At 59.8% G+C, this 14,196-nt stretch overlaps 1 protein-coding gene across 1 annotated transcript; it reads right to left on the bottom strand.

Annotated features, from left to right (window-relative positions):
- Positions 1-7,952: 7,952 nt before the first annotated feature.
- Positions 7,953-12,606, bottom strand: Foxf1 (forkhead box F1). The gene is made up of 2 exons (XM_078032785.1): positions 10,647-12,606; positions 7,953-9,293 (listed from the first exon to the last, which is right to left on the bottom strand). Exons 1-2 carry the CDS (start codon positions 11,773-11,775, stop codon positions 9,133-9,135), a joined length of 1,290 nt encoding a protein of 429 aa, XP_077888911.1. The 5' UTR covers positions 11,776-12,606; the 3' UTR covers positions 7,953-9,132.
- Positions 12,607-14,196: the final 1,590 nt, after the last annotated feature.

Raw genomic sequence — 14,196 nt, 5'->3', positions numbered from 1 at the left:
AGCTCACCTGCCTTCCCTGGATTCAGGCAACCAGTGTTCCAAATAGAACAGATGTCCCCGCCTGAAGACCACTGATTTGGGGGCAGGGGTGTCTGGCCGCCTCTCTTCAAAGTGAATCTTGCACCATATATAAAGGCAGGAAGGAAGGGGTGTGGGCAGCCTTCACCACTGCCCCCCGGCCACCTGGGGGCTGAGCTCCATGTCTCTGCACAAAGGACCAAGGAGGATGCCAACCTCTTCCTCTGGACATAGTAGCTCCAACTCGCTGCGCTGCTCTCAGGGAGGGGAAGCCTGAAACTCCTCCCAGAGCTCTGGGCAGTCCTGAAGAGCCACCCTCAACCGGCTTGCCACGCCGTGCCTGCCTGCATGAGCAGACCCAAGACACGGGCAGCTCTGCTCCTGGAGTCCAGCCCAGAGCGCCCTGCAGAGGCCCGGGGCAAGGCACTGAGGGCCAGCCCCAGGCAAGGGGCACCCCCATGGAAGGGCTGCAGGCTCTCGGGAGCCCCTGCGCTGGGCCAGGCAGAGCAGAGATGGACTGTTCCCACGACCCCTCGGAGGGCAGCCGGAGTGAGTGGGGCCTGGCGCCGTGTTAAGCACTCTGCTCCTGGGGCTGCTTCTGCCCTGAGTAGTCGGCACAGCATTTCTTCCAAAGGAAGTGATGCTCGTGTGTAAGTTACCAAGCACACACATAAGACTGTATTTTGAATAAATATAGAGACATGAGTCGTGGGTGGGCAGATGCATGCGCAGTCCTCGCGGCCACTTGTGAGAGACACCCTGTTTCACGGATGAGGTAGCCGAGATACGGGACGAGGAACTGACTGGTCCGCAGTCCCTTAGTGAGTGGGGAGCAGGGTCAAGACTTCCATTGCACCAGGTCTCTGAGGAAGTTAGAAGTGCCCATGCGTTTTCCTTTGTAGTGGATTGTCCCCAACTTGCCACCTACAGTCAGAAGAGGCAAAGCCATGTGGGCTGGGCAGATTGACTCAGACCCCGTCTGCTCTGCAGGTGTTTGTGGGGCATCTGGGGCAGCAGGGCTGCCCGCTCTGCATGGGGTCTGCCCTGCAGCCCTTAGTCACCACCCCTGCTGCCAGCCCTGAGGACGACGGCTGGACCAGCCTTGCTCCGTGTGCTGGATGAAGTAGCTGGTGTTGGTGGCCCGAGCCAATCAAGGGCTGGCACAGGGTTTTGCCCGCTTCTCCCTGCTCCCTGCTGGAGCTGAGGCTCAGAGAATTGGGAGCTCCTCACAGCCCCTCCTGCCATCCAAGCTGGTCCCTTGCCAATCTTAGTGGTCACCTGAGGCTTTTGCTGGGGACTGCCTGGGCAATCTTTCAAACAAGCAGAGACTTTTAAATTGGCAACCACACTCCTGTCCCTCCCGCGGGGCAGAACTTCTTCCTGTGAATGAAGCCTTTATTCTTGATGTCCATTAATCATGAGGGTTAGAATGGGAGCTGACATGTGACCATGTGATGTGGACATTTTGCACTTTGGAGGTTTGGAGGCAATAAACCAGGCCCTAGGTGCTGAGTTGTGAGCAAACTAGACGCCTTCCAGCTCAGGGGGGGGGCAGCCCACTCCGCCCTTGCAGCAAGCCCGGGAAGCTGGCTCTGTACCTTCCCATCTTCCAGGTAAGAAAGGCGCGGGTGCAAGAGCTTCTGTGACTTCTTAGGGTTCCACACAAAGCTGGCCAGACCCCTGGAGCCTCTCCCCATCAGGAGGGAGCAGGCTGTCCCCAGGGAAACACTGACCGCCCTGCTCCTGACCACAGCCAGGCCTCAGGGCTCCCTGGAAGCCACAGCAGCTAGTCAGAACAGAGGCACCATTGAATACGCCAAGAACAGGGTGCTGGCCCCACACACCAGTCCCAACTGGAGCCGCCTGCCATGCGCTCGCCCTCTCTGCGCCTGTTTCCTCGCAGATGAACTCACTGGAGCCCCACAGCCCTTCCCAGCGTCCTGCTCACAGGGGAGAAGAGGGCAGGGTCAGCACTGGACTCTGCCCTTCACTGCCTCATACACCGTCAACTCCTCCCGGGCTGCCAGGTCTCGGTGCACAGACCACTGTCTCCCGGGCCAACACAGCTGCCAGGATGGAGGGGCCGTCTCTTGCCTTGTTGTCATCTCTCTGAAGCTTTCTTAAGGAGCCCTGTTGTTTGTACACTTAGGAAAGACTCATTGGTTTGACCCCGTTCCAAACAAAGCCAAGTCCTCCTTTGAAAAGGCCAAGGCTCCGAAATGCCAAATGCAGTGTCATCTGTGCCTGCCACTGCCACTCACCTGTGGAATCCTTGGGGGATCATTTTTAGGTCCCAGCGTTGGTTGTGCAAAGGGGACAGCAGGTGGCGCTGCGTCCTCATGGAGAACAGTGCCACACACCCCGCCTTGGCAGATGGACAGACTCTGCCTTCTTCCTCTCCTTTCCAAGGGGTCTCCCGGCCCTGAGCTTCCACTCACCACCACCACCACCACCACCACTGGGGTGGGCTTTGCCTGAGGAGCCCTGGGAAGTGCACTGGGACCTGCTGCCCTCCTCTCCCCAGGGCCCGGTCCTGCACCACCTTGCCCAGCCTCCCCTCACCTGCAGCTGCCCCCTTGCCCGGGTTTCCTCTCACAGTACCTGCTGGACAGAGGTGGCCCACTCCTCTGCTCCCACAGCTGTGTCTGCTGAGGGGTCGCAGCAGAGAGCCAGGATCAGCAGGGGCTGCCTGCCTCACAGAAACACCGTGTGGGGATTTGAGGCTGGCTTAGAGGGACATTTCCAAAGACACAGCTGTTTTATCCTTTTCCAGGGACATTGGAAGACCTGGCCCACTTCCACAGTCAGGAAACATGTGCGATGCTATTAGCTGGATTAAGATAACCCACCCCCCAACATACTGTTCCCAGACCAGAGCCTGCTGGCCACCACAGCACCAGGCTGCTGACACGAAGCACAGAGAGCAGCTGGTACCTGGCCCAGTGGTCTGTCCACTCTGGGCAGGCTTCCTCTGGTCTTTGTCCCCAGGCTGACAGCCAACGCCAAGGGACAGGGAAGGGCGCGGAGCGGAGGTAACCAACCCAAGGCTCTGCAGGCACCAAGTTGGGCTGTCTCTGGGCCCTGACCAGGTTGCTGCTCCACCCAGCACCAGGGACCCCGGGGTGAGACCTGGCCTCAGTGTCATCTTCTCTCAGAGCACACATGTGACCCATGTCCAGGTACTGGAAATGGCTGGAGGGCAGCAGATGGCCCTGTGTATCCCAATGCTGGGGAGCACAAGGAACCCGTGTGCTCAGAAAGGGACAGGCGCACTCGCCCACTCAGTAGTGCCTGCTGCCCTGCAGTCACCCACGCTCTGCCCTGGGCCCTTCCGCTCATGCAGCCAGCTGGGTGGCCACGGGCACTGTTCTGTCAGGGTGTTCCCATTCCAAGGGAAGGCAGCACTGGAGGCGGCTCTGCCGCTGTCCTGGTCCGTGCTGACGACATACCTGCAAACATCCGTCACCACTCGTCCCTGCCCAACCCAGGCCTCAAGGAATGGAACACGGGCTGGAGCCCAGTGACAGACAGCATGCACCTCAGCCCCAGGGAGGCCAGGGCAAAGGGGGACAGTGGGGAGGGGAGGGCGGGGAAAGAAGCCCCCTCCAGGGCTGCCTGCAGGAGAGGTAGAGAAGGGAGGGAGCTCCTCAAAGTCGCCCAGAGCTCTGAGATGTCCATGCCCAGAAGACGGAAGCACTGGACAGGAGGAAGCCACCTGTCACCCACCTGGCTTCCCTCCACCTTGCCCTTGGTTTGTGGGGGTTCTCCCCCCACTGGACTGAGGGGCCAGGGAGCAAAGGAAGCGCAGTGGGTGGGCCTGGTGGAAACCAACCGGAATCGCGGTCCAGCACCTGGGAGGGAGGCGAACTTCACCAGTCTGAGCAGGGACTGCTAACCAGGCTCCCACCCACCAGGGGGCCCTTCCCCACTCAGCCGACAGCCGGGCAGCTTCTTGAAGCCACTGTCATGCCTGCCCACTGCCACCGCCCCAGTGGTGGCTGGACCGTGGACCACACGTCAGCAGTCCTCCTCGTTCACTGGACAGGGGGCTGGAGTGAGATGGATGTCCGGGAGCAATGAGGCAGATGGTTAGGGACATAGGTTTGGGGGTCAGAAAATCCCGAGTCTGAATCCAAATTCTCCATTTGCCTGTTCTGTGTCTGGAAGAGGAACCACAGGAAGACTCCTAAGGGGGCCGTGGGGAAGCGCTGAGTGGCAGGTGCCGGGGCTGCATGGTCAATCTTGGCCATCATGCCTGCTTGCCTGGGCCCCGGGTTCTTGCCACCAACCCTTGTTCTCGCCACTAGATCCCTGCAGGCAGGAGAGGGCAGCAGAGGCCAGGCAGAGCCCGGCTGCATCCCCAGGACTCTCTCAGGGCCCAGAGAGACACTGGGGAACAGAGATGTTTAAACTGTAGCGCTCGCTGGGACCACCTAGCAAGCTGCAGAAGCCACAGATTTCTGGGCCCCAGCTCCAGAGGTCAAGCCAGTTTGGACAGACACCCGGGCACCTCTGATGTGGGCAGTTCCTGGGAATCAACATCAGAGGGGAGGCCACTGGGCAGGGCCCTCCTACCTCTCTTCGCCCTGTGGCCTGCATCCCAGGCCCCAGGCCTCCCAGGCTCCGTGAGCTTAGGAGATTCTGGCAGTGGGTCTCCATGGTAGCCACAGGCCCTACCAGTTGTTAAAAGCCTATCACTTGAGCATGTGTGCTGTCTTCCTTTTCCCTGGGGCAGGAAGAACAGTCCAGGCACACCAAGGAAGATGGGTGGTCAGCTGTTCCCAAAGGGGCCCTCCTAGAATATGGATTCTTGGACTTTTTGTGCTGCCCCCCCCAAAGGGCACACATCACCAGATCTCCAGAGTGTGAGGGGTCTGGTGGCTATTCCCATCTGGGTGCTAGGGAGCTAGGTGTCCCTGGCTCCTTAAGAGCATGGTTTCTTTAACCATCACCCCCTAGGCCCACCAGGACAGTGATATCAGAGAGGGGTGACTAAGGCTCAGAGTTGGCTTGCTCAGGTCAGGTGGCAGCCGGGCAGGGATTCCAGCTGTCTCTCCACTACTCTCTCCCTCCCAGGGAAACTGCCCATCCTGCCACACCACTAACCCTGTCCTGCTCGAAATCCCCCAGCCCCACGCAGAAGAGAAAATAGTGGGCACAGCGCACCTGGGAGAGCCAGGCCCTCCAACACCCCTGGGGTGCCTTCCACTGCTGGCCCTTGGGCTCCAGGAGGGGACCCTGGGCAGCAGCTCCAGGAGTGAAGCCCTGCCGGGCCCCCAGCTCCTCCCACCTGGCCCCCAGCTCCTCCCACCTGGGGCTGCAAGGAGTGGTCAGCAGGGTCAGTCTTGGGGGCTCAGCAGCGCCCAGCAGGGTCAGTCTCTGGGGCTCAGCAGCGCCCAGGGCGTCTGCCTGGCCGAGAAGCCTGGCCACACGAGGGTGGGCAATCCCCTACCAGAAGCCGGATGGATGGCTCACAGCCTTCCCGTTCCCCTCCTCCAGCCCTTAGCGTGGGGGGTTAAGGGCACCTTGACTGCGGTGCTTAGGGCGAACCCCCTAAGCTGTGCTTAGAGACTGTGGGTGGATTCTGCCTTGGATGCCCTGTTCGAGCGAGCCCATAGCTGCCGCCGAGGTAGTTCGTCGACATAATTTTGCCCCAGGCGGGGCGCTTTCGCGTTTTAAGTTTGTAATTTGCACGTGCGGGACGCTGGTGTTCCCATGACGGGGGACCTTCACCCGAGGGCCCCTATGCGAGTCCAGGCCGATATGCGCCCGAGCAAGGCACAGTCCAACCAAGTGCGGTCTCCGTCCAGCAGAAGCCGCGAAATCTCAGACGTGGGTGTGGAGGCCGTTTTGCCTGCGGGTCTGGCCCTTCCGGCCTCCCTGGCTCTCCTCGCGGGAAGGCTGGGCTCTGCCTCTCGTCCTCCCGGCAGGTCAGGCCCCGTCCCCAGGGAACAGGGGCCATGTCCCTACATCAGCCCCCGGGGTGCCTCCTACCCTAGACGTGGGAGAGCTGGGAGATCCCGCTGCAAAGAAGGCCCTGGCCGGAGAGGGACAGGAAGCCGGCTTCGCCGCCACCCGGGACTCGGGTCCAGCGGCGCCGCGCACCACGGAGGCTCCGAGGCCTGTGGCGCGCCAGGGCGCCGAGCGGGGGTGCGGGGCTGGAGCCGCTGCAGAAGGAGACCTGGGGCGCGCCGCCTGGCCGGCTTGGGTTTCTCCTAATCAGCCCACTTCCCCCAGCCTGCGTCCTAATTGGGGCGCAGCCTCTGGCCGCGGAGGAGGGGCCCCTGCTGTGGCCTGCGGAGGCCGTCTGGACCGAGTGCAGTGTCCCCGCGCTGGGAGGCCTGGGCGCCGAGGTGGCCTCCGCCCCGGAGGACCCTGCCTTCTCCGCGGGCTGTGAACCGGCCCGAGCGCAGGGCCAGGCGCGTGCGGGGACCGCGCTGTGCACAGCGGACTCTGGCCAGAGGCTTCAGCGTCCAGAAACCCGGAGGGTTGGAGTCGCCGACCTTTATCTGTCCCCTTTATCTCGGTTTTATAGACAGCTGTTAGTTTGGGACATTAATTGCCCGGACGAGTTTATTGATAATTTTGATGTAACAGAGCACCGGAGAAATTACCCCCACGTCCAAAATGTCAAATCTGAGAAGAAGCAGGTTCAGAGACTCGCGACCCCACGGCGCGCAGACACTGCGGTGGGTCAGGACCGGCCGCACCAACAATGCGACTTATTGTGTTTGTTTTCCTGGGTAGCCAGGATCAGAATGGGAGGGGTGGTCTGCAGAAGACAGGAACTAAGTCTCTCCCCTCACCCCCGGGCGGCGAATAGACTTAGGAGCCAGCAAAATGGCAAACGCCTGCAATCCTAGCTAGCCAGAGGCTGAGGTGGGAGGACGGAAAGTTCGAGGCCAGCCAGGGCAAACTAACAAGACCCTTTCTCAAAATTTCAGAGCTGGAACTGTGGTTCAGTGGTAGAGTGCTCCCCTAGCACGCACAAAATCCTGGCTTCAATTCTCAGTAAAAAAAAAAAAGAAAGAAAAGAAAAGAAAGAAAAAAGAAGAGAGAAAAAGAAAAAAAATCACAGAAACAAAAACTAAAAAAGAAATATTTTGTACATTTATATATAATTTTATATATTTTATAATGTATGTGTGTATATATACACAAACACACATACATACATGGAAGGAAATATGCCTATGGCCTTGGCCTCCCAGCGGTGGTCCCTTTATCTCTCAAATTTCACTTTATTTTCAATTGGGGAAAACCAAGTATGGACACCAAAAAAACAAAATGAAACAAGACAAAAACCAAAACAAACGTTTAAAGTTGTTTTATGATTTATAACCTTTAGAATACGGGACCAGTAAAATTTGAAGTTCAAAGTAAAACTCATTAGTCTTGGAGTGGCCACCAAAAAAATTATATATATACATATATATGTGTATACATACACACACACACACCCATGTATAATTTGCATATATAACATACACACATATGTGTGTGTTTTCCTGGTGGGAGGGGGAACCTTTAAATGTTTGATTATTTCTTTAAAATGAGAATTTTAAATGATCTTTAAAATGAGAAATGACATTTAGAGGGGCAGAGAGCTCTTCTTTAAAAACAGAAGCCAAGAAAAATAGTTACCCTTGTCCACATTTTACTACAATTTGAAACTAAGAGAGGATTGGCCAAAAGGGGGGAAAAAAAGAAAGAAAGAAAGAGAAAGAAAAAAGGAAAAAAATATTCTAAATTTTTCAAGGTCTAGAGATACAAAGCTTTCCAACATTTGGGAATCTGGAAGATAATCTGTAAATAAAATATCCACATGATTTTATTTCTACTTGATACAATTTTAAAGGCCATATACAAATGTTATACATTTTTATTTTTTGTTCTTTTTTTTTTAGGAAAAAAATACACAAAAGGCAAAAACATCCTCAAATTGTTGTTTTATACAGTGCAGAAGTAAATTTAAAATACGTGTCACATGCTGCAGCCCAGCAGCCCAAATTCTAAAAAGGGGGACAGTCCTTCATATTATATATATTTATATAAAACATAGGAAATTTGTTTTTACATGGATTGGTCTTTGCTTCAAATTTACAATGGATATCTAAAAAAAAATTCTACACGGCAAATATTGCCAACAAAGTTACACCATTAATACTGATCAACGGAGGAGCCTGTGCGGGGTTCCGCTTACTGGGAGAGAAAGTAGAATAAATAACAGGATGAGCCTCGCGTTAGTTTTAAAAGTGCCTTAACCTTTCTGCGTCTCCGCAGGGCTGAGAGCCGGTCGGCCTCCCGGGGCCTGGGTCTTAACCTCGCTCTCGGACCAGAAAGTTTACAGTAGAGCTCGGGAGAGAAAAATACCCACCGAGAAAGTAAAAATGAAATTCAAAACAAAACAGACTGGCGAGAAGGATGAGGACGGTGGAAGGGGACAGGGGACGGCCGAGGCCAGACAGCGCTGGCTTCTGGGCTCCTTCTGTTTTCTTTTAAAGAGGAACAGTGGCTTCAGAAATGTAAGGTATTCGCACAAAGATCCACCTGTGGCTGCTGGAGGAGCCTTCTGAGCCGGGAGGGCGAGGCCGTCTGGTCCCCTCCCTCCCGGCAAAGGTCGGCTCTAGGGGGACCTGCATTCCAAGACATTCTTTCAAAAAAGTTAAAAATAAAAAGATAAATATTCAACCAAAAAATAGAAGTATTTGATAATGGCTGGTCTCACGTGTTGCCTTTCACCTAGAAATCCTCCCGCTTTGGCCAGGGCGGGGACCTCAGCAGAACTCTGGGCTCAGCGCCTCCCTCCGCAGCCAGCCGGGTTCCACACGGTCGACCGAGAGCAGCCCGCGATTGCCGGGCGCTGCAGTCCCACCAGGCCCCAAGATCACGTTCTAAAGCCCGCAGTGAGCCAGTGGGGGAGGAGTCGCTGACCGCGGCGGCCTGGGGCCTCTGCGCTGGGGATTTCTTTCCAAATAATCCGGTTGGGGAGGGGTCGACCCCCTTTTTTTCTGCCAAAGGTTATACCTCAAGAATAAAGCAGTCTCTGGTGGTGGGCTCCGAGGTCCCCCGGGCCTGCCAGCCCATGCCGGGAGCGCCTGGTGGGCCGCAGCCTCACATCACGCAGGGCTTGATGTCTTGGTAGGTGACCTGCTGGTGGTAGTAGGAGCCCCCGCTGGCCGAGTGCATGGAGGAGGACGCCATGGCGTTGAAGGAGAAGACAAACTCCTTTCGGTCACACATGCTGGGCGACTGGGAATGATACCGCGGGATGCCTGCAAGGAGAGCCGACAGAGGGTTGGGGACACCAGACTTAGCATCAGGGCCAGCATTCAGGGTGGACCAGGCACTGTGCAGTGGGCCACGCAGCTGCCAGCCCGGCTCCAGCGCACACACGACCACCTTATCACTCTGCCTGCTCCATCCCAACTTCCCCGCCCCCGGGGGCCAACCGAGGCTGACAGGGTTTCAGGTCCTGAGTTGCGCACACAGGCAACCATCCCAGAACACTGCCCGGCTTCCTGCAGCTCACACACCAGGGCCTATCCGGCCTTGGACACTGTCCTTCCGGGCCAAGGGTTTCCCAAAGCCGAAGGGGAAGGGGTAAGGGAGGCAGCCTCCCTTACTGAGGCCACAGAGGCCTCTGGGAGCCAGATCTTCTGAAGCCCCGGGCAGCCACCTCCACCAGGTAGAGCAGAGCGGGAAGCCCCAGCCAGGCCAGGCCTGCCGAGGCTAGGCCGGCATCACGGCCATCCACAGGGCAAAAAGAAAAGCGTCAGAGGACAGATCTCTGAGGGAACAGCCCCCCACCCCTGCAAGGGAACAGGTAGGGAGTTTGAAGAGGCAGCCCACCCACCTCCAGGCCCGGCTCCTGCCTCCTGGAGGCTGCTGACAGCTGACCCTGACAGGCCCCAGTGAGCTGCTCCCTACTCCTTCCAGAACTAGGCCCAGAGGGTGGTGGCTCGGGGCGGATGGCTCAGAGACTGTTCTACATCTTCTTTCTCAAAGAACTGTGTGTCTAGGGTGGGGGTCTGGGGACCTAAAAACCTTGATCCTGAGAAACAAAGAGCTGTGTGGCCGGCAGCCCTGACCCTCCTCGGGCCTGGCCACCGCACTGCATCTGTCACCACAGAATGCCCCTGCACTCACTGCCAAGCCTGGTTCCTGCAAGGGCCGGGCTGGGCCGAGGGGCACCAAGCCCAGGAGGCTCTGGGCCTAACTCTTCCCTTCTGCCCAGGCCCGAAGGCCTGCTGAGGGATCACTTAGGGGACTGCGGGTTCCCTGGCCAGGACGGAGGGTCCTGGCTCCACACAGAGACCCGTCTGAAGAGCGAGAAGACTTAAGGCACCCAAAGGACTTAGAGTACTGGAGTCTGAGGCACTTTGGTGAGAATGGGGCCTACCTGGTCAGACTTGGGGAGGCCAATAGGGCAGAGTTAGGACCAAATTGGAGGTCTCAAGCTGCATTGCCCTTCAAAGGGACAGAGTGGGAACCCCGGCACCCAGGGGAGCTGCTCCTTTCTTCAGCAGTTAGAGGGGCTCCACCATGGCAGTCAGCGGGCTTGGGGCTGGGTCCTGTAGGGCACTCACAGACACCGCTTCTAGGGACAGTCTGAGCCTTCCACTCACCTTGCAGCTCAGCTGGGGCGTTGTGGCTGTTCTGGTGCAGATATGGCTGGTCCAGGGAGTGTGTGGAGAGGCTGCCGGACAAGGGGGTGGCTGCAGGGTTGCAGGGGGACAGGGGCTGCTGCTTGATGTAGGAGGCTCCGCTGTTGAGCGCCGCAGAGGCCGAGGGCGGCCAGGCAGCCGCAGAGCCCGAGTAGACTGCGTGCGGCTCCATGACCCCGCTGGCGGCCGCCGGCAACAGAGGGGAGGCCGGCACCGAGCTGTCGTGGTGCGGGTACTCGCCCGCGGCCGCGCCGCCGCAGCTGCCCATGTACGAGTGGCCGCCGTTGGAGGGCAGGTGGGGCACCGAGTGGCTGGGCAGAGCCATGCCGTCCACGTTGCCCGGCAAGTGGCCGTTCATCATGCCCAGGCCGCCCTCCAGCGCCAGGCTGTTGGGCGGACAGGAGAGGCCGCCGGTGGAGCCCTGGAAGCCATAGGTGTCCGGGAGGTGGTTGAAGCCGAGCCCGTTCATCATGCTGTACATGGGCTTGAGCGCCTGGCACTTCCTTCGGAAGCCGCGCGGCCGCCGCCGAAACGAGCCCTCCTCGAACATGAACTCGCTGGCCGGGTCGATGGTCCAGTAGTGGCCCTTGCCGGGGCGCCCGAGGCCCTTGGGCAGCTTGATGAAGCACTCGTTGAGCGAGAGGTTGTGGCGCACCGAGTTCTTCCAGCCCTGGTAGGAGCCGCGGAAGAAGGGGAAGCGGCTCTGCAGGAACTGGTAGATCTCGCTGAGCGTCAGGCGCTTGGCGGGCGAGCTCTGGATGGCCATGACGATGAGCGCGATGTACGAGTAGGGCGGCTTCTCCGGGCGCCGGATGCCCGCGTTCGTCTTCTTGGCTTTGGACGGGCCGGACGACGCGGGGTCCATGGCCGCGCCGCCTCCCCCGCCGCCGCCGCCGCCGCCGCCGTGCGGTGGCTGCTGCTTCTCGGGCGCCGAAGACATCGGGTGGCTGCTGCCTCCGCCGCCGCTGCCGCCGCTGCTCTGCGCCGCCGAGGGGCCGGGAGGAGGAGGAGGAGGAGGAAGAGGAGGAGGGGGAGGAGGGCGAGGGGGAGGGGGCTGCGCGCGCGGGGCTGGCTGCACCTCTGCCGTCATCGGCGGCCACTTCTCCCGAGCGAGCCTCGGCGCGCCCTCCCCCGCCCGTCCGCCCGCCCGCCCTCCCGAGGAGCTGCTGGATCCGCCGGCGGTTGGCTCAGAGCCCCCCTCTCCTCCAACTCCTCCTCCCCCACTCCTCTCTCCTCCCTCTTTCTCTCTCGCCCTCCCACTGGGGAAGGAGCCGAGCGGAGGCCGAGGGCAGCCCGGGCGGAGGCGGCGAGGAAGCTCCCCCCGGGCTTTTGTGGGGGGAGGCACCACCTCTGGGGCCTGCGGCCGGCGTGCGCCCCGGCTGGGAGCAGCGCTGCGTCCCCGCTGCCCGCGGCACTCCGCTCCACGGATTCCCGCCCAGGCCGCTTTCACCGCACCTCCGCTCGCTCGGGGCGCCTCGCGGGCTGAAGTAAGACCCCGCAGGAGTCCCCTCCCGGCCTCCCTGCGGCCCCAGTCGGTGGGCGCTAGAAGGGCCCCCGCCTCCCCCGCCCCGCAGCCGCCCGCAGAACCCGCCCCGTCTCCACCAACCTGGCGAGCAAGTGTTAGTGTGCCCTCCGCCCGCGGCTCGACCCCGCGGCGCTCAAGCCCCCGGCCTGCTAGGCTCGGGCGGAGCCGCGGGAGACGAGCCCCGGGCCCCAGGCCTTTCCCGACCCGCACAGCCCGGTGGCAAATGGCACCCGCCAGAGCAGCAGCGGCCTCCGGGATGTGACCATCGCGGGCATAGCGGGCTGGGCTCCGAGTACCCGCAGCGGGACGGCGTAAGTTCCCGCGAGGGACCGCCTACCTACTCTCCCCGCCCCGGGAAGGACTGTGCCGCGCCCGGGATTTTTCGGACTCGCCCAGAAGTGCGCGAGCGAGCGGCCAGCTGCCCCGGGCTGAGCGCGGGCGGAAAACGAAAGCTCAGGGCTGGTCAAGGTTGCTTTGTGTCCGGCGCCACAGGCAGGCCGGACCCAGGCGAGTGCAAAACCGCACAGGTTCCCAGAACAAGCAGCCCCGCTCACTCATTTATCTGTGCACACACACACTCGTGTGCTAGAGCATACACTTAGCACCCACATACACAAATGGTCCACTTGAAAATCCAGTAAATCACCTAGACTCAGACCCACAGGCACCGTGTATGCCCACTTCAGCACACAGTGCTCAGGCATGTGAACGTCCATCAGTGCGCGCGCTCACGCACACCGAGTAGGCCCCTGGGAGCTTGAATTCGCATTCTCTCACGCGTATGCACATCGCGCTCTGAGCCTAACTCACGTACAGCCCAATTCTCCCCCAACCGCCCTGCCAATACTCCCACTGAATCTCCTTCTGTTTGGCCCCGCGGTCCAGAGTTCCCATTTTCCAAGCGCAGGTTCTGATTTCCCGAGAGATGGCAAAGGCCCTGGCAGGAAGTTTACAGGCTCAAAGTAAACATGTTCAGGGGATTCTTTAATAATAATAGAGAATTCCGCGTGCGCGGGGGGAGTTGGCCTAATGCCCCTGTGGGCTCAGCCTACCACCGCGGCGGCGGCCTCTGACACTGCGCGCCAGGCCAGGTTCCGGAAGGCAGGCTGCGCGGGTGGGGAGCGCGGGCTAGGGCGGCCCTTCAGCGCCTGGCTGCCGGCCGGGAGGGGCTGGCACGCACGCCGTCCCTAGCAAACCTCGCTGCGCGGGCCTGCGGGCTAGCTCGGGTGCACCGGAGGTGCTGTCGGGCGGAGCGCGGGATCACGCAGAAGGCGCAACGCAGCGCGCACAGACCCAGGTGAGTGTGGTTTTCCAGCGTTCCGCTGGGCGCCGGCCTGAGCAGGGAGAAGGGGAGCAAGGTGTGTTTTCGCGGGTAATCGCGAAGAGCCATACCGCTGTGCCCCGGCTCGAGCTAGGGCGACAGGCGTGTGCCGGGCTTTAAGCCCAGCTTGCGGCTCCTTCAAAGTCCACTGGCCTCTGGGGTTTCTCCAGATCTTTGTCCACCTCTCACCAGCACCCCCTCCCGCAACACACACACACACTCACAGAAGCCTTCAACTTTTTGGCGGAAGACGCCTTGACGCCTTCAGGGCGCCTGGCACTGCTGTGCGAGGAACTGGGGGTGGGTGGCTTGCCGGCTTAGCCTGCCGGGCTGTCGCCGCTTCCCCTGGCAGAGCCGGGCTGGGAAGATGGCTCTGGAGATGAGAGAGTTGCTTCCCCAGCCTTGTCCTGCCTGGGGAAAGGGCGAGTGTGGGACATAACCACTTAATATTTATCTGTGCATACACAGTTGGGTGTTCTCACAGACAGACAGCCGTGGTGGACAGACACACTCCACTTTCAGGGCCCACTTGGCATTGCTACCCACAGACACCCTCAGTACCTCCAAAGCTTTGCCTTTACCCTCCCAGCCAATGCAAACCTACAGCTCAAGTGCCACAACCCTCCCAGGGTCACACAGCTTGCCCACTGAGGGGAGCCCATGCT

The sequence above is a fragment of the Ictidomys tridecemlineatus genome, chromosome 15 (assembly GCF_052094955.1).
Source record: "Ictidomys tridecemlineatus isolate mIctTri1 chromosome 15, mIctTri1.hap1, whole genome shotgun sequence".
NCBI lineage: Eukaryota > Metazoa > Chordata > Mammalia > Rodentia > Sciuridae > Ictidomys > Ictidomys tridecemlineatus.
Note: the sequence above shows the minus strand (reverse complement) of the source record. Positions and strands in the feature narration are given on the sequence as shown.